The sequence below is a fragment of the Microcebus murinus genome, chromosome 9 (assembly GCF_040939455.1).
Source record: "Microcebus murinus isolate Inina chromosome 9, M.murinus_Inina_mat1.0, whole genome shotgun sequence".
Lineage (NCBI taxonomy): Eukaryota > Metazoa > Chordata > Mammalia > Primates > Cheirogaleidae > Microcebus > Microcebus murinus.
The window spans coordinates 98,198,379-98,216,616 of record NC_134112.1 but is presented as its reverse complement, the minus strand read 5'-3'; the positions used below and the strand labels follow the sequence as shown (position 1 = coordinate 98,216,616).

The following is an 18,238-nucleotide window of genomic DNA, read 5'->3' as shown; positions in this document are numbered from 1 at the left end:
GTACTGACTCTGGGCATTCATGCTGTGGGACCTAAAGTCCTCATAGGGTGTCTAAAATGGAAAAACACGCCAGCAGGGCTCTGGTGGTGCCACATGTGTCCATGGCAGGATCGAGCGTGCTTTCCCTATTGAGGAGCAGAAAGTCGTGGAATTGTTGAAGGCACAGCACAGAGTCGGGAAACTAAATTAAAAAAGGAAGCTTTTATTGAGTGATAATTGAAAGGCTAAAAAAAAAAAAATGAGGTATATCTACATAATGGAATACTATTCAGTCTTCAAAACAGGAAGTTGTGTCATTTACGACAACACGGGTGAACCTAGAGGACATTATGTTAAGTGAAATAAGCCAGGCACAGAGAGACACATACTGCATGATCTCACTCATACATGGGATCCAGAAAGTCCAACTCATAGACGCAGACAGTAGGAGGTGGTCACCAGGGGCTGGGGGGGGCAGTGGATGGGGAAAGGGGAGACGTTGGTCAGGGGGCCGATGCTACAATGAGACAAGGACCAGGTCCTGGTGATCTGCACAGCACGGCGACTACAGTGTATAATAATGTATATTTCCAGATAGCTAAAACAGAGGATTTTAAATGTTCTTACCACAAAGAAATGATAATATTTAAGGTGATGGATAAGGTAATTACCCTGATTTGATCATTACACAGAGTAAACATGTAATATTTACCCCATAAACATATACAATTATTATTTATTAATTAAAAATAAAACTTTTTTTAAAAAAGCAATTGATTAAAAAAAAATTTTTTTTTTTAAAGAGCCAGTGTCGGCTAGAGAGGTGCGACTGCTTGGCCCAAGCCCAGCCCAGCTTGCTCTTACATTTTCTTTTTCCCCTTTTTTCTTTTTATTCCCCCAAAGAGAGCGGTCGTACCCTAGCTTGCCTGAGGAGGCAGAGGCACTGCTTCCTCACTCTCCAGCTGAAGCCCCATCTAACCATGGCAGGGTAGAGATGTGGGAGATCCAGGGGTCTCCCAAGTGGGAGATCCAGGGGTCATCCAAGAAAATGGGGGTGTCACTATGCAGGATGGGCAGGGGAGGGTCAGCAACCAGGATAGGCATAGGGAGGTCAGCACCCAGGATGGGCATGGGGGGGTCAGCACCCAGGATGAGTAGAGGGAGGTCAGCACCCAGGATGAGTAGAGGGGGGTCAGCACCCAGGATGAGTAGAGGGAGGTCAACACCCAGGATGGGCATGGGGTGTTTCTGTTGCTGCCTGTGGGCGGAGCCCCATTCCCAGGGCAGAAGTCTGTGTTCTGGAGAGGATTCCCTGGGGGGTGCCTCACACCGTGGGGGTAGCCTCCAGTGTTTGTCACTGCTCTGAACCCCTCCCTTGGGTTTGGGAGTGGGAAGGTGCAGGGCTAACCAATGACATTTGGGAGGGCAGGAAACATTATCTGACAGGCACAGGCCCTACCCATGGGATCAGAGCATGGGCAGCAGGCGGCTGATTTGTGAAGAAGGTGACAGAAAACAAAGCGCTTGAGATCCCAGGTTCTACCCCAGCTCTGCAACAAGTTATCCACGTGACCTTGGACACATCGCTTCCCTTCTCTGGGCTATATTCTCCTTTACCTGTGAGATGACAGACTGGCCAGATTGGCCAGCAACAACTCCAATGTCGTCCAACCCTGGGGTGAAGCTCAGGGTTGGAGGGCTCAAGCCTCGCTCTGTTCTCCAGGCCTCCCCAGTCCCCCTCCCAGCCTGAGAGTTCTGTCCTGGGTGCTGACAGCCAGGCCAGTCGGGGCTATTTATGGCTTGGCCTGTGTGTGCCCTCCTGTTCCTCCCACACTGGGCCCCACCCGGCTCGGGCCCAGCGCCCACCTGCCCAGCTGCCAGGAGCATTGCCCCGAGTCCTGTGGCTTTGGCTCTCTCCCCCAGAAACTAGCCATGCCTGGGGGAAGGAAGTCCCCTCCCCCCTGGGAGCACCACCTGGGCTGCCTCCCTTCAGCGCCCACCTGCCGGGTCTGGGGGCCCCAGTCCTGCCCAGCCCTGGGGACCCCTCGGCCATCACCACTGCTCTGCCGTGACATGGCCCTGCAGAATGCCCTCTACACCGGGGACCTGGCGAGGTTGCAGGAGCTGTTTCCCCCCAACAGCACAGCCGACCTGCTGCTGGAGAGCAGGGCCGCGGAGCCTCGCTGGAGCAGCCACCAGAGGGGTGAGGGGCAGCTGGGTGGCCTGGGGGGGGGGAGAGTGGGCTGAGCACCTCACTCAGGTACAGCAGTCCCAGGAGCTTGAGGAAAAGGAGATGCCCCTGGCTGTTTCTCCCCCACTCCAAAGCTTGCCCAAGATCCTAAACCTTGGCCTAGGAATGAAGTCATGCGGAGCCCAGAATAGCTCCGGCTGAACGCGTGGCCAGACCAGGCCCAGAGCCGGGGACACAGGGACCCTCTGCCTCTGTCTGTCTGGGTTCCCCTTCTCTCCCTCTGTCTTTGGCCGCTCCCTCTCTTCCCCCCACCCCGCCCCCTTCCCACATGCTCATGAGCTGGTCCCCAGAAGAATGCAGGGGGCAGGGAGAACCCCCCGGTGACAGACACACCCTCTGTGCCAGGCTGGTGGAGACGCCTGGCAGAGGGGCCGAGGAGCACCCTGAGGCTGGCCCGGGACCCATCGCCACCCGCACGGCCTCGGGACCCGCCCTGGCCTTCTGGCAGGCAGTGCTGGCCGGGGACGTGGGCTCTGTGTCCCGCATCCTGGCGGACTCCAGCACCGGCCTGGCTCCTGACTCTGTCTTTGACACCAGCGACCCTGAGCGATGGAGGGACTTCCGCTTCAACATCCGCGCTCTGAGTACGGGCGGGCGGCGCGGGCGCTGGGCGGGAGAGGGGCGGCTGCAGCGGGGCTCCGGCTCCCTCTTCCTGCCTCCGCCCAGCCCCGCCGGCCGGCAGCGCTCTGCCTCCCTTCGGGATCTGAGGCCCGTGTCGCCTGTCCCTAGGACTCTGGTCTCTGACGTACGAAGAGGAGCTGACCACCCCACTGCACGTGGCGGCCAGCCGCGGCCACGCGGAGGTTCTGCGGCTGCTGCTGAGGCGGCGGGCGAGGCCGGACAGCGCCCCCGGGGGCCGCACCGCCCTGCACGAGGCGTGCGCGGAGGGTCGCACGGACTGCGTCCACGTGCTGCTGGTGGCAGGGGCCGACCCCAACATCCCTGACCAGGATGGGAAACGCCCCTTGCATCTGTGCCGGGGGCCTGGCACCCTTGAGTGAGTGACCCCTCACCTCCACCCCCTGGTTGCACTCGGAGCGGGGCAAAGGGGCCTTCCCAGGGAGGGCCAGGGGGCACATGGGGCGGCAGGCGCCGCGGGCTGGGGTAGCACAGTCCTGGCTTGGGGTGGGGGTCAGGGTGCAATTCCCAAGCCATCCAACCATTGGCCCCGTGACCTTTGGAGTGGCCTGGCCTTTGGACCATTTCCTGGTTTCCCGGGGTGGAGAAAGGCCGTGGTGGGGCCCAGCTGATGGCCTGTGTTGGCATCCATTACAGGGAGGTGGTACGGCTGAAAGTGCTAACGTTTTCCGAGCTCATCCTATGTTCCAGGCACCGTGCTCAGTATGGCAGCAACTGAGTCACGGTCCTGCCCTCCGGGGATCCTGTCAGGCTGCAGAGGGCAGTGGCCCCAGTTGGGGCCTGCCGTGGTCCCTGTGGGCAGGGCCTGGTTCCCAGCCTGGCAGGCCTGGCAACTCCTTATTGGCAGGGCACCCTCAGATAAATGGGGTCAAGGGACTGTCACTGACCAAACTCACAGGAAACTGATGAATGCACTCAAATGTGTCAAGGTGTTGTTCGCTGTTGGCCTAAATAATCATGATCTATGTATGTATAAGGAACCTGGGAAGGTAAGTCCCCACTTCCAATATGTCTGTAGACGTGGAATCCAGGCAGAGGCAGCCTCGGCAAACCTGTGCACTAGGTCTGCACACAGCAGAGGCTCTCTCCCTCCTGACTGCACCCCCTCTGGGTTTCGCCTCTTGCCCCTGAACAACGCCAAATTATTGATCCTTGGGTTTCCCTTTGGTGGACTCTCTCCCTCTTGCTAGCCTCAGCCTCCAGAGGATTCCACAGACTTAATCATATTATGGTTGAAGATGTGTTCTACACTAGCATGGTCCAACAGAAATCTAATGTGAGCCACATATGCAACTTAGAATTTTCTAGTAGCCCCAACAAAAAATGAAAGAGGCTGGGTACAATGGCTCACACTTATAATCCCAGCACTTTGGGAGGCCAAGAAGGGAGGATCACTTGAGGCCAGGAGTTTGAGAACAGCCTGGGCAGTAGAGTGAGACCCTGTCTCTACAAAATATTTTAAAAATGAAATGAGCTGAGTGTGGTGGTGCACACCTGTAGTCCCAGCTACTTAAGAGGCAGAGGTAGGAAGATCGCATGGGCCCAGAAATTCAAGGTTACAGTGAGCTATGATCAGGCCACTGCACTCCAGCCTGGGTGACAGAGTGAGACCCTGTCTCTAAAAGAAAAGAAAAGAAAAGAAACATGTAAATGAATTTTAAAAATTGCATTAACATATACACAAAATTTACCATTTTATCCATTATTCAGTTTACAGTTCAGTGGCATTAAGTACATTCACATTGTTGTATAACCATCAACACCATCCATCTCCAAACTTTTTCTTCTTCCCAAACTAAACCTCTGTACCCATCAAACATTAACTCTTCCCCTCCCCCAAGGCCCTGCAACCACTATTCTACTTTCTGTCTCTATGAATTTGACTACTCTAGGGGCCTCTTATAAGTGGAATCATACAGTATTTGTCCGTTTGCGGCTGCCTTATTCCACTTAGGGTTCATCCAGGTTGTAGCATGTGTCAGAATTCCCTTCCTGTTTAAGGCTGAATAATATTCCACTGTATGTAGATATCACATTTTGTTTATCCATCAATCTGTTGATGGACACTTGGGTTGCTTCCACATTTTGGCTATTGTGCATAATGCTGCCGTGAACATGGGTATACAAATATCTGTGAAATGGGTGTAATTAATCATAATAATACATTTTATGTGATACAATATATCCATAATGTTATCGTGTAATCAGTATAAAAATTGAGATATTTTACATGCTTATTTTGTACTAAGTCTTCAAAATTGGTATGTATTTAACACTTACAGCACATCTGTTTAGGACCAGATAGATTGCAAGTGCTTAATAGCCACATGTGGGCAGCGGCTACCACCGCGCAGCAAGGTTCCATACAATCCCACATGTTTAGTTCTGACCATATTCCTGCCAGCCTCACTGAGATCACACCCAAAGAAAAGCCTTCCTTTCTTGAGTAAACGAATCTATTTACAAATTATTATGGAACAATTCAAACATACAGAGAGGTAGACGGGATAATCTAACGAGCCCCATGATCCTTCCCTTCTATACCACACACCCCTCTGCCAATTGCTACTGTTTTTGAGCTCTTACGATGATGGCCTTTCAGGACTTATCTGACAACAACCTCATGAGGTCACGGTATTATTGATTGTCCCCATTCTACACACGAGGAAACTGGAGCTCAAAGAAGCTAAGTCCCCTTTGCCCCTAAGTTTGGGGCACACGTCACTGTGACTCCCCGCACTTGCTACAGGCATGTGCAGCCTTCTGTGAGGGCCAGCCTGGAGCAAGTCTGCTTGGCCAGTTTTGGTCTTGTTCTTTGTCCCACTGCCCCCCTGCTGGGCCCCGTGCCCCACTTGCTGCTCCAGTCCCAGCATGCAGAGCCCTCCAACTGCCCTGCCGCCCCTGGACCCCAACCCCAGGTCCTCCCCTTACTAGCTGTGCAAATTTGCATGGGACCTTCAAGCCCCAGAGCCTCAGTTTCCCCATCTGTGACGTGAGACTCATCAGAGCACCTACCCTGGGAGTGCTGTGAGGATTAAATTAGTTAATACACGTAAAGCCCTTAGAAGGGGGCCTGTTCTGAGTGATAACTGCTTGTGATTTTTGTTCCCATTGAGGATTTGGTGGACTAATCCAACAGAAACTGTTTGGACTTTAAAAGAGAACATTGTGATCCTGTAAAATGTTGCACGGATGGCCAGTGACAGGCGGGTTAGAAGGTGGAGGGAGATAGAACTGAGAGCCACCTAAGGCTCCCTGCCATGTTCGCTTTGCTCAGACCTGCAGGAGTGCAAGGGGTCCATGCCCGTTTTCCTCCCCATCGCCATCTTGCCCTTACTAGGTGCGCGGAGCTGCTCCTGAGGTTTGGGGCGAGAGTGGATGGTCGGTCCGAGGAAGAAGAGGAAACTCCTCTGCATGTGGCCGCCCGGCTTGGCCATGTGGAGCTGGCAGACCTGCTTCTGAGACGTGGGGCATGCCCTGATGCCCGTGATGCAGAAGGCTGGACCCCACTGCTGGCTGCCTGCGACACCCGCTGCCGGTCCCCCGCCGACGCCGAGGCCACCACCGCCCGCTGCCTCCAGCTGTGCCGCTTGCTGCTCTCAGCCGGAGCAGATGCCGATGCTGCTGACCAGGACAAGAGGCGGCCCCTGCACCTGGCCTGTCGCCGCGGCCATGCTGCTGTCGTGGAGCTGCTCCTGTCCTGTGGCGTCAGTGTCAATGCCATGGACTATGGGGGACACACGGCCCTGCACTGTGCTCTGCAGGGCCCAGCTGCAGCCCTGGCCCAGAGCCCTGAGCACATGGTGCGGGCTCTGCTCAACCATGGTGCCGTCCGCGTCTGGCCCGGAGCCCTCCCCAAGGTATGGGGACTGAAGGCAGCAGGAGGGCCACCATGGTGAGGGGACAGGTAGACCTAGACCTGTGCTTCAGCTTGCTGTAGAATGTGGCCCAGAACACCTGTGCACATAGATTAGCTCCTTCTCTCTGTCTTTCATTCAACAAGTAAGCAAAGCCCAAATGGGGTAAAGGAGAAGACGCAGAGCAGCAGGAAATGTGTGTGTGCACGCTCGCGTGTGCATGCGTATACGTGCACGTGTGCACATGTGCACGTGTATACCTGGTGTGTGCATGTGTGTCCTGTGTGTGTGCATGTGTGTGTATAAAGGTGCACCGAGTGCCGTGGGACCAGATTATAAAGGATCTGAAAAGACAGGAGGAGTGAGGGCTGACGTGGGCGCGGGAAGTTGTTAAAGGGTCTTCATCAGGGCAGGGAGCTGATGACAATAGCACTGGAGGAAGCTCCAACTGGCAGTAGGGCCAGTCCATGAGGGACACCCTGGACATAGGAGAGGATCCCCCAGGGAAACTCATGGGCCTGATTCACAAGGCTCAAGGCCCCCTGAACACCTACCAGCAGATGTGGGCCCGCTTGCGGAGAGCTTAGCAGTTCGCACCTTCCCCCACACCAGCCGCCACAGTCCTGGCGCCTGTGAAAACGCCGCTCACCGTCAGTTTTCAATTTATATCTCACTTTATATTAATTTCCCCTAAGTGGGTTCAACTAGATGATGTCAAGGGCACTGGGCCCGGGATGGGAACATCGTTCTCCGAGGACGCGGGTCAGGACTGCAGCAGCCTTCTGAGAGGGCGGCTGGCAGGGGCAGGTCCCCTCTGCCCCGCCCAGGGGCTAGTCCCACCCAGCCCCACCCATCCTGAGCCCACCCCCTCTGTCCCCACCTCTCCTCTTTGCTCACAAACCTAGAAGCATCTGTCTGGATTCCTAAGCAAGACCAAATAATTAAACAGCCCGAGAGTTCGGCAGATTGGTCTCCCCTTTGGGAAAATACAAGAAAATCAACAATTAACACTAATTAATCTCCTATTAACACCAGATAATTAGGAGACAAGCAATTCCCTGTAATCTGAAGGCAGCTCTGACAGCTAATGATTTCCCCTCTGGGCGGGGAGGGAGGAGGACTCCAAGCTGCAAACGCATTTCCCAGGACCCCACTGCCACCCTGCAGCCCTGCCCCACCCTTCAGCCTGTCTCTGCAACCGCGGGGCCAACAGAGCAAGGTGCCCCATGTGTCCCTTTCCACAATCTGCCTGCCCTCCAGCCTTGGCTGGGGTTCCTGTCTTCCTGGCAAAGAGTCCCCACGGCCGTCTGCGGTGAGATGCCAGCCCCAGCCAGATGTCTAGTAGCCACCACATTGGACTTGGTGCCCAGGAGACCTGGGTCCAGGATCCAGCTTTGATGCCTGCTCGTGTGACCGCAGGCAAGTCACTGGAATTCTTTGAACCCCAAGTTCCTTTCATGGGCTACAGCTTCTCCCTAACAGGGATGAAAAGCTGCAGGAGAGCATTGGGGAACAGTAGGAGCAAGTGCAGCCCTGACTCCAATCCACATCAGACACTGTCCTAAGGGTGTTGCCTGTTATGTGGGTCCCCTCAATCCCCTCAACAACCTCTGAGGTCAGTGGTGACTAAGAGTGCAGGCTCTGGAGCCAGGCACGCTTCCTGTGCAACCCTTGGCAAGTTGCTTAATCTCTCTGGGCCTTTGTTTCCTCATCTGTAAAATGGGGCTATAACAGGATGCCTTCTTCATAGGGTTAGTGTGAGAAGTAGAGTTAATACACAGAAAGCCTTTGGACAGGGCCCAGCCTATAGTTAGTGCTCAATCCTTGCTGGCTATTGTTGTTCTAAAGTTAATGCATGAGACAGCCTTGGTAAGCTGCTAGGCACCATCCCACTACAGGGCGTCGTTGTTAGACATGGCAGAGAGCAGTATGAGCTGGAATAGCTGCAGGGGCTTCCCAGAGGGGGTGGGCCATGGGTGGGTGGCTTTTGGAGAGAGGGAGGAGGAAGGAGCGGGCATGTCGGGCAGGGTGAGCACTTGCACAGGGTGCAGAGGAGGGGATAAACGGGCAGGCCTGCGGGGCTGGCAGGAGGAGCAGGTGGAAAGGACAGTCAGACGGAACCAGCCTGTTCTCCCCTCGGTCTGGGGAGGTAAAGAGGCCTCCCCCCACACGCTCCTGCACTGCGCAGATGCAGGTCAAGAAGCAGGGGGCCTGGGTGTGTAAAATGCCCTTGGGCGGGCCCGCCCCTAACAAGGCCTGGCCTTCCACCTGCTCCCACTGCTGCTGCGCTCCCCACCTGCCAGGCAGAAGGGTCCTTTCTCCTCAGCAGGCACAGGTTTTAAAGCCCCTGATGTTCCATGCAGTCGTGTGGGTTTGGGGTGTGCGTGGGTTATGTACAGGAAGGCTGCCTGGGAGACGGTACTTAGCTGTTTCCAGATCTTACAAAGGCCCTGTGGCCACTGTGTGCGGTTAGAGATCCAGCAAGAGATGGACGGAGGGAGCGCGAGCATGCTACGGGCACCGAGGGCAGGCACAGGCGGGCGTCATGGCACCAGTGTCTGTCCGGCCGGTGGCTGCCTTTCTGACCAGGCAGATGCTCCCTTCACCGGCCATTCCACTGGCTCAGGCTGCCGCCTCAGAGACCTTTCTTGGCCTCTCCACCTAGGGTGGTGCCCTCTCCAACCATGCACAGCCCCCTGACCCGGCTTCGTTTTCATTGCAGAGCAGATCAGTAGGTAATGACTTACACGTCTCTCATGTTTTCCCACTGAAATCCAGGCTCCCAGACAACGAGGACCTTGTCTGTCTTCCTCACTGCCGGATCCCCAGGCTTGGCACGTAGTAGGCCCTCAGTAAATGTTTGCTGAATGAAGAAATGAAAGAACGAATCTGGGCCAGGCGCAGTGGCTCACGCCTGTAATCCTAGCTCTTTGGGAGGCTGAGGCCGGAGGATCGCTCAAGGTCAGGAGTTCGAAACCAGCCTGAGCAAGAGCGAGACCCCGTCTCTACTAAAAATAGAAAGAAATTAATTAGCCAACTAAAAATATATGGAAAAAATTAGCCGGGCATGGTGGTGCATGCCTGTAGTCCCAGCTACTCAGGAGGCTGAGGCAGCAGGATTGCTTGAGCTCAGGAGTTTGAGGTTGCTGTGAGCTAGGCTGATGCCACGGCACTCTAGCCAGGGCAACAGAGTGAGACTCTGTCTCAAAAAAAAAAAAAAAGATGAATCTGGCTGCAATTAGATCCTACCCTTGCTCCAAACCCTCCACTGCTGCCACAGGCAGTCCTTGACCCCAAATGCCCTCCTGGCCCCTGAGTTATCTTGCCTTCAGAGCCCAGGCCCCCTCTGTGAGCCCCTCCCTGACCACCCAGCTCCCCTCCCTCCCTCCCTCTTGTAACTGTCTCCAGCCCTCACCTGGCCTCCAGCAGATTCTGTTTTATACAGGGATGGATCTTTACCACAGGCCAGGGACCCCTTTCTAGCCAGCAGAAAATCCAGCACAGAGCCTTGTTGAGGGAGAGCAGGATGATGTAGTGCCTAAGGGCAAGCCACGCTGCCAGGCCTAGACTGTGAGAAGTACAATTTGGGCAAGGTATTTAACTTCTCCGTGCCTCAGTTTGCCTTGACTGCAAAATGGGGATAATACTACTTCATACCTTGTAGGGATGAGGATTAAGAGTTCATACAAGTAAGGTACTAAGAAAGGTATCTGGCATAAGTTAAGGACAATAGAAATGAGAGCTGTTGTATTGGTTTCCTGGGGCTCAAAGCAATAGAAGTTCATTCCTGTACTGGCTGGACGTTCACAAGCCAGGTGTTGGCAGGGCTGGTTCCTTCTGGAAGCTCTAAGGGAGAATCTGTTTCCTGCCTCTCTTCTAGCTTCTGGTGGTTTCCTGCACTCCTTGGTGTTCTTTGGCTTGTACGCACATCACTCCAGTGTCTGTCTTTGTTGTCACGTGGCCTTCTCTGTGTATGTGTCTGTGCCTGTTTTCTCTTCTTACAAGGACACAAGTCATATTGAATTAGGGCCCACCCTAATGGCCTCATTTTAACTTGATTACTTCTGCAAAGACCCTATTTCCAAATAAGGTCCCATTCATAGGTACCAGGGGTTAGGACTTCAATACATTTTACGGGAGACAAAATTCAACCCACAAGAGCTGTTCTAGAGCTGTCTGGTCACCCTGCATGGACGGGCTGGGGACCGATGCGTCTCTGCCTCCTCCAGGTGCTGGAGCGCTGGTGCATGTCCCCGCGGACCATCGAAGTCCTGATGAACACCTACAGTGGCATGCAGCTTCCCGAGGAGGCCATGAGCCTGGTACCACCTGAAACTCTGCAGGTCAGATTCCAGGACCCTGAACACAGACTCACTCAGCCTGACCCCTAGAGACTCCCACCCCCTAAATGACAGCCCCGTCAGTGCCACACAGAAATTACCCATCGACCTGCTCATGTCCCAAGAGAAGAGAACTCAGAGAGTGAACACCCAAAACACACACTCTTTCTAAGAGGTTCCTGCAGACACCCTCCAGTCACCAGCCTACCCCTGTAAGGAGGAGTGGGTGCCACTTGTCCAAGGCTGCCCCCCCCCCCCGCTGAGCCCCTCCTTCTGCCCCCAGAAGCACCAGCGTTTCTACTCCTCCCTCTTCGCCTTGGCGAGGCAGCCCAGATCGCTGCAGCATCTGAGCCGCTGCGCGCTCCGCTCCCACCTGGCAGGTTGCCTGCCCCACGCCCTGCCCCGCCTGCCCCTGCCGCCCCGCCTGCTCCGCTACCTGCAGCTCGATTTTGAGGACGTGCTCTACTAGGTGAGTCTTGGGTTCTGTGGACAGTGACAGACATTTGGGGGTGGGGGATGGGTAGGAGGCAAAGGAAGGGTTGAGGGAGAGCCCGGGCCAGAACCGGCCCACCCATGGACCACCGGATGTCTCTGAATCCAAACTTCTCCTTCCAGATGTCTACTGCCTTTTGAGAGAGCCTGAGAGCAGATGCCCCAGCCTGCGGGGCGGCTTCTCTGCACCAACTCAGGCCAGGTGGCCCTGGCGGCAGGAGGTCTGTCTCTGCGGACAGATGTGGGTGCTTCGATTTCCACCAGCGAGAGGCGGAAAGACCTCTGCAGCCAAGTGATGTCTGATGAAGAGGGTTAGGACTTGTGGCAAGTGACGCTTTCCTCTTGGGGCTCTCCTGAGACCCCCTTCCAGCCTGCACGAACCTTGTATGTGCATTAAAAATCTCCAGGCTGTTTGGCGCTGTCTCCAACAGACCATCCTCTGAGCTGGCTCCCTCGCAGGGGAGTCAGGATGGGCAGACTTAGAGGGGCCCCGAATCTGTCCCACTGTGCCAGCTGTGTCACCTCCCTCTTTGGCATCCAGCAGCTGTTGAGGAATCCCAGGCTGACTCCAGCCCCATGAAAAGGAGGAACGGCCACCTGGTGAGAGAGTGTTAGAAGAGGCATAAAGGACTTGTCACTGTGCAAATGCAGAGTTGAGGTCAAGTGAGGAGGTGGTGGTGGCCAAGCGCGGAGTGCAGCCACAGCTCAGGTGGAGAGGAAGTGGGCGAAAAGCCCAGGTCTAGAAAAAAGGAACCCATTCCACCACTGCCTGACACTGCAGGCCAGGGGGCACCGATGCCCGCCTGGTTCCTGCCTCTTTTCATCTGCTCCTTCCCTAGGGCTCTGTGGCGGCCAGAGCGCGGCGCGGAGAGTCTCGTGGCCCTGCTTCGGTCCGACTCTGCCAGTAACTTGTGGGGGAACCCGTAAGTCTCTCGCCTCTCTGGGCTCAAGTTTCCATCCATAAAGGGACAGAGAGGGAGAGTGCCCGCGGGTCACTGCAGTCGCGGGATTTTATAAGAGGAGCCCGCGGGAAGGAGGTCGCCACGCAGCTGCCGGCCCGGTGCACCGCGATCCGGTCCGGGGCGCCCAGGGTCCCGGGCAGAGCGCCCGGGGCTCCAGAGCGCGCACGCGCCAGAGCTCGGCTTTCCCGCCACCCGCGGCGGCGGGGGCGGGGCCGGAGGCGCGAGGAGCCGGGCTGGGCAGACGCGGCGTGGGAGTGAGTGGCCTCGCGGGCCTTGGGCGGACTGGCCGTGTGGCTTCGGGGGCGCGGGCGCGGCTCGGGGTCAGCAAGCAGCGGAGGCTCTCTAGGCCCTGACCCCACAGGCCCCAGGGTGAAGGCCAGGGGTCAAGCCCCCCTTCCCAGGGGGAAGGTCAGGGGTCAGGAATGCATTTTCCCTGGAGGCATGTTCGCGGGAACCTGCCACGTGAGCCCCACTCACTGTCACGGCCTTTGTCCCGGGTGGGGGTGGGAGCCTGGGGGAAGGTCCCGGCGCTCATTCTCCGTTCCAGAACCGGTGGCGGCAGGGAGACAAGGCCTGCCCTGCAGTCCCCACCGGAGTTGGCCCTAAGCAAACATGAGGAGGTGTCAGAAGCTGATTAGCCCTGGGAGACACTTGCAAAATGGGATGTGACAGAGTGGGAGCTATTTTGGATCGGGTGACAAGGGAAACCTACTCTGAGGAGGTGACATTTAACCTGGGACCTGAATGACAAGGAGGGATCAGCCATGTGAGTAGAGAGGGGAAGAGCAGAGTTGTAGGTTCCAAAAGCTCACTCCGGCTGTTGAGTGGCTTGGGAGAGGAGAGCCACCAGGACCAGTGGTCCAGGCAAGGGGTGGGTAGTGGCGGGCGAGATTTGGGATCCTTTGGAGGATTAGTGGGACTTGCTGTGGAGTGGATGTGGGGAGCGGAAGAAAAGCATCATGTAGGGTGGCTCCCAGTTTTTTGGCTTGAATAACTGGATGGATGGTGGTGCTATTAATAATTACTAGGGTGGGGAAGATGAGAAAGGAGCAGGAATCAAAGGATCGATGTTGGATATATCGAATTGAAGCTGCCTATTAAACATCTCAAAGAGGCTGTGTTAAGAGGGCATTTGGATCTGTGAATCTGGAGTTCAGAGAGGAGGGCAGGTCTGGGCGGATAGAAGTGGGATCACTGGCATGTGAAAGATGTTTAAAGCCTGTTCTAAGAGAATCCTGACTCTTAAGGGGATGGCTTTCTCAAGAGCCCTGTTTATGAATTTTGATGGGAACTCTATGGAATCCCACCCATTTCATCTATTTTGCGCGTCCTGAACCCCAGGCTTTATTACCTGATGCACAGCTATGAATGAGACATGCTTCTGCCCTCAGTGAATTTTCAGTCTAGTCTGAGAAACGAGTGTGTGAACAACTAGTTAGAAGATACAGAACAACAGAATGAATGCAAAATAGACGTGGGAGCAGGAGTCCTTCTTCTGAGGACATGAAGAAGAAGGTGAAGACTAGGGGTCGGGATTTGGGAAGACTTCACAGAAGGAGGGGGTGCCTCCCCTAAAGTGATTAGAAGCGGGAGAGGGATTTCTGACCCTACGTAGCGAGCACTGGGTCATGAGATGTCCTTTTTAAGGAAGAAGGGAAGAAAAGCCACGCGGAGGGGCCAAAAAGGGGGCTGTGCCTAACTTCACATATCGTCCCCTTAGCAGGGCAATGTCAGGAAGGGCCTTTCCCGGGTTAGACATCCAGTCTACTTGTAAGCGAGGGGGCCTCCTCCCCAGCCTCCTGGCTGTTGGTCCCGCGGGCCCAGAACCTCTCCCCGGTAATTGCTTTCCGTAATGTGTTTGCTCCAAACCAATTTCACGCCTCCATGAGGACTCCGCCCTGCACTGGAGGCGCGGACCTCCCCGCCACCAACCTACCCGCGTGTGAACGCGTGGGCTCACACATACGACACACTTTTAGCTCAGCAGATACACAGGGCTCAAGTACCTACAGAAAGCATACAGAAACCTGCACGCATGCATACGAGACTTTAAGACACTCATGTACAACCCTCCCTCCACCCCCGCCCAACCAGCGCACTCACAGGTACCTAGAAGGGCCTGGCGCGCTCACCTTTGGACCGCTCGCCTGGTCCTGTCCTTGCCCTCCGCGCGTCTCCTGGACTAACGCCAGGGGGCGCTGCAGCACTCCGCACCTCCTTCGCAGTGACCGCAGTTACGCGCTGCTGCCACCAGAGGGTACCCGCGGACACGGCCCAAGGCTACCCAGCGTGGGAGGACTTCTCTGGCCAATGACTGAGTCGAAGGTATGGATCCGTTGACTTTGACTTTGGAATACTTCTTTCTTAGCATCCTAGGTGCTGGTTGGCAATACATGAAGGAGAGGCCAGATGATGAGGCCCGACATAGGCACAAGCAGAGAGGGTAGATTAAAAATAAAGTTCCTCTACGGGAGCATTTCCCAAACGTGGAGAAGTGAGAAAGGGACAATTCAGAGCATGTGGACAACTAAAGCAGCACTTCTAGAATTCCATTTTAGACAATGAGACGGGGCACGTGCTCATAATGGGCCTGTTCAGGGATTCAGGAGGAGAGCCATGGTTTTCTGCTGGTAAAGAAAGGAGCTAGCTCTGTTCTGATTTGATCAAGGCAGCGTCTGTTCTTGGTACTACTGATGGGAGAGTAACAAGTGGATTTTGTAGTGCTGCTGATCTGGGAGAAGATGAGTCCCTTCCATTCTTGGCCATTCTGCTCTTTGTCTATCTAGTGCAGGAGGAACTCATTTTAGCAGTTGTTTTCTCATATTCATTTGATCCTTGCACAGGCTTTCTGTCTAGGCAGAGTAGTTGGTAATCACCTTCTCTCACAGATGGAGAAGTTAAGTCAAAGAGAGGCCAAAGCCACATGGCCCAGTGTGGGGTCAGAACAGGGACTTGCCTCCAGGTCGTTTACTGCAGCCAGTGCCCTTTCCATTTACCATGTGGCCTCAGTTCCATGCTCCATGAAAGCGCAGGGAAAGGAAATGGGCTGCTGCAGTTGCCACTGTATATGTGAATGTTACTGAATGTCAAGGACTACGGGGAAGTCACACTTCATAACCCCAGCATGGCAAGAGAACAGATAGAGGATATAAATAGGTTATAAAATACAGTATCTAACAAACATGAACCACACCAGGTCAATAAAAAGTCCCTGAGGTCTCAGTTGCCTCAATTCAGAATTGGTGGCCCACAAGGATTTGTTGGCACCAAGCTGTAAGCCTGAATTCTCTGTGCCAGCTTGAGTAGAGAATCCACTTCACAGAATGTAGTTCTGAGCAATACGCTCTGGGCTTGAGCTAGGTGGCATACATCTTGAAGAGCAGAGGGTCTTTAACCTTGAGTCCTTGACAATGCATGATCCATTCAGTCCTACCAGAGAGTGACAGGCTTATTAAAGTGGTCTTTTATTGGTGGGAGTGGTGGGAGGGAGATGTTTCAGTATATATTCTTTTGAGCTTTTGGAATTTTGTACTGCGTGATTTTATTACCTGTGCAATAAACGAATGGCAGTTATTTTTAAAATGGCTCTTCCTTCATGCCTTATTTGATTGGTGTTCATACAGCTTTAATTTTCAGTTATCGTAGCCCAAAGTTACCTCAATAATTGATCAAGTCAATAAGCCTCTATTATGTATCCAACACTGTTAAGCCATCAAACCAAGTACTTGACCTCTCACTTTTTAAATACAATACACTTTTGAAGTCTTGTCTTTCACAGTGAGGTGCTTGATTAATTTAACGTAAGGTTGTTCTGAAGAATATCTTTAGACAAGTATTTCAGTAGTAAGTTGGGATTCCCAGACCTAAAGCTAAGCCACCTCTACTTCCTCCATCATGACATCCTCCCACCAGACTTGTCTCTTAGAAATTCCACTGAGTTTAATGTAGTACCCATGGTAGATCAGGACTGTATTGACCTCTGATGAATTATCAGTCAATGCGTAACCAAAGAAAGCTCCCTTCTTGAGGCCTGTCCTCTGCTGTAGTCCACCCTGGTGACAGTGTCTTTCAGGGTGCTGATTTTAAATGCAGCAGCCTGACATTAGCTGTGCTCGCTAGGCCAACACAGCACTCCTAATTGAAACAAATATCACTGAGATCCATAGTTCCCTCCTGCCCTGCCCTGTCTCAGCTGGACAACCTGAGACTCTTTGGTGTAGGTTTTCCTCCTCACTACATCCAAATTACTTCCCCTACTTAGACTGCATCTTCTTCCTAAACTTGCCTGGCTTTGCTATAATTGGTTTTAACTATTTGGGCTCTCCCTGGCCCCACCTGAATAAGCAACAGTTTCCTAGTGATCCGATAATACTGACGTTAGCTGGCCAGGCTTGCTCTGTGTCCTAAAGCTTGGGTCACTCTTCTGTTGACTGCCTGTCTTTAGTCTTTTTCTTGCCCACTGACCCGAGGCACCTGTCAAGCCAAAGTGTCTGTGACTTTTGCCTCTAGATTGACAACTCTACTGCTGGGAATCAGGAGGATGGGGAAGGTAAAAGGGTTAGGGCGCCACCATTTCTGTGTCTGAGAATGGGGGAGGTGAGCAGAGTCATCCACAATTAGCGGATAATTAGCGCAGCTGACCCTTGGGGCTCATCAGCGCTCCTGGGGCCAGCCCCCAGCAATCAGCTAGGGCAGGTCGTGAGTGTCAGGCCCGGGAATGAATAGGGCTCATCAGCGGTGCTGGAGCCGGGGAGCCAATCAGGGAAATTAATAGCAGAAGAGGGAGAGCGAGGGAGGGAGAGAGAGATAGACAGACAGACAAGATACAGAGAAAGATGCAAGAAATAAGAAAAAAAAAAAGTAAGACGGACTGGGATAGGGAATGAGATGGGAAAGAGCTAAGCAATTAGGAAAAGGAGTAGAAGCGCGGGCGGGAAAGGGAAGAAGAGTGAGAGAAGGGAGAAGAATGTGAAGGATGGGAGAAGATGGAGGGGAAGGTGAGAGGAGTGGTAAGTACTCGGCACAGTGCGGGGCGCTGGGGCACATTACGGGGGTGAGAGTAAGGGACTAAGGGAAGTTGGCGATGGAGGGGTGAACGAGGAGGACGGGGAAGAGGCAATGCCAAGAGAACAGAGACCAGAGGAGAGCGTGCGGATGGGGCGGGGAGCCTGGAGGAAAAGGCCCCCTACGGGCGGCCACCTAAGCCGCAGGTCCGGGCGCGCAGCGCGCCCCCTGCCGTCCCTGCGTCGCGGCTCTCGGCCCGGGCCCTCGCCCGAGGGGGCGGCGGAGGAGCTGTCCCGCCCGCCGCGCCCGGGCGTGCTCGGGGCCGCCACGCCGTGCGCTCCGGGGCCGGGAAGGCACGTCGGGGCGGGGAGGCGGCCGGGGCGCCCGGGTCTGAGGGCGGCGGCCCGCGGCCGGGCGGAGGGGCGCTGCGGTGCGCCCCGCGGCCCGCCCTCCCGGAGCGCCCTCCGCGCGGCCGCCCCGCGCCCGTCCGGCGCGCCGCCTCCCACTTGCCCTCGGGCCGGGCGGCCGCGTGGAGGGCGGGATGGGCCGAGGGACCGGGCCCGGCGCGGCAGCTGCCGCCGCCCTGCCGTCGGCCGCAAACTTTCACAAAGCGGCGCGTCCGGCCTCATCAATCTCCATTAATAATAGTTGGCTGGGCCGCGGGGGGCAGGCGGGGTCCCGGCCGGCCGGCGGGCCGCTGGGAACGGGCCGCGG

The 18,238-nt window shown here is 55.1% G+C and overlaps 1 protein-coding gene across 3 annotated transcripts; it reads left to right on the top strand.

The window, feature by feature from the left end:
* Window positions 1-1,837: 1,837 nt before the first annotated feature.
* On the top strand, window positions 1,838-11,535 carry ASB10 (ankyrin repeat and SOCS box containing 10). Of its 3 annotated transcripts, none has more exons than XM_076006206.1 (5): window positions 1,838-2,182; window positions 2,960-3,227; window positions 6,210-6,729; window positions 10,956-11,069; window positions 11,350-11,535. In XM_076006206.1, the coding sequence occupies exons 1-5, from the start codon at window positions 1,912-1,914 to the stop codon at window positions 11,533-11,535; spliced, it is 1,359 nt and encodes a 452-aa protein (XP_075862321.1). In that variant the 5' UTR covers window positions 1,838-1,911. The 3 variants fall into 3 exon arrangements, with proteins under 3 accessions (XP_075862321.1, XP_075862322.1, XP_075862320.1); XM_076006205.1 differs by lacking the exon at window positions 1,838-2,182 and adding an exon at window positions 2,387-2,814; XM_076006207.1 differs by lacking the exons at window positions 1,838-2,182; window positions 10,956-11,069 and adding an exon at window positions 2,248-2,814.
* Window positions 11,536-18,238: the final 6,703 nt, after the last annotated feature.

Bases quoted from the DNA above. Each gene is read 5' to 3' on its own strand.
- ASB10 (XM_076006205.1), top strand. From the start codon at position 2,499: ATGCTCATGAGCTGGTCCCCAGAAGAATGCAGGGGGCAGGGAGAACCC. The intron at 2,815-2,959 runs GTACGGGCGGGC...GCCTGTCCCTAG, and splicing joins CTTCAACATCCGCGCTCTGA to GACTCTGGTCTCTGACGTAC. The intron at 6,730-10,955 runs GTATGGGGACTG...TGCCTCCTCCAG, and splicing joins GGCCCGGAGCCCTCCCCAAG to GTGCTGGAGCGCTGGTGCAT.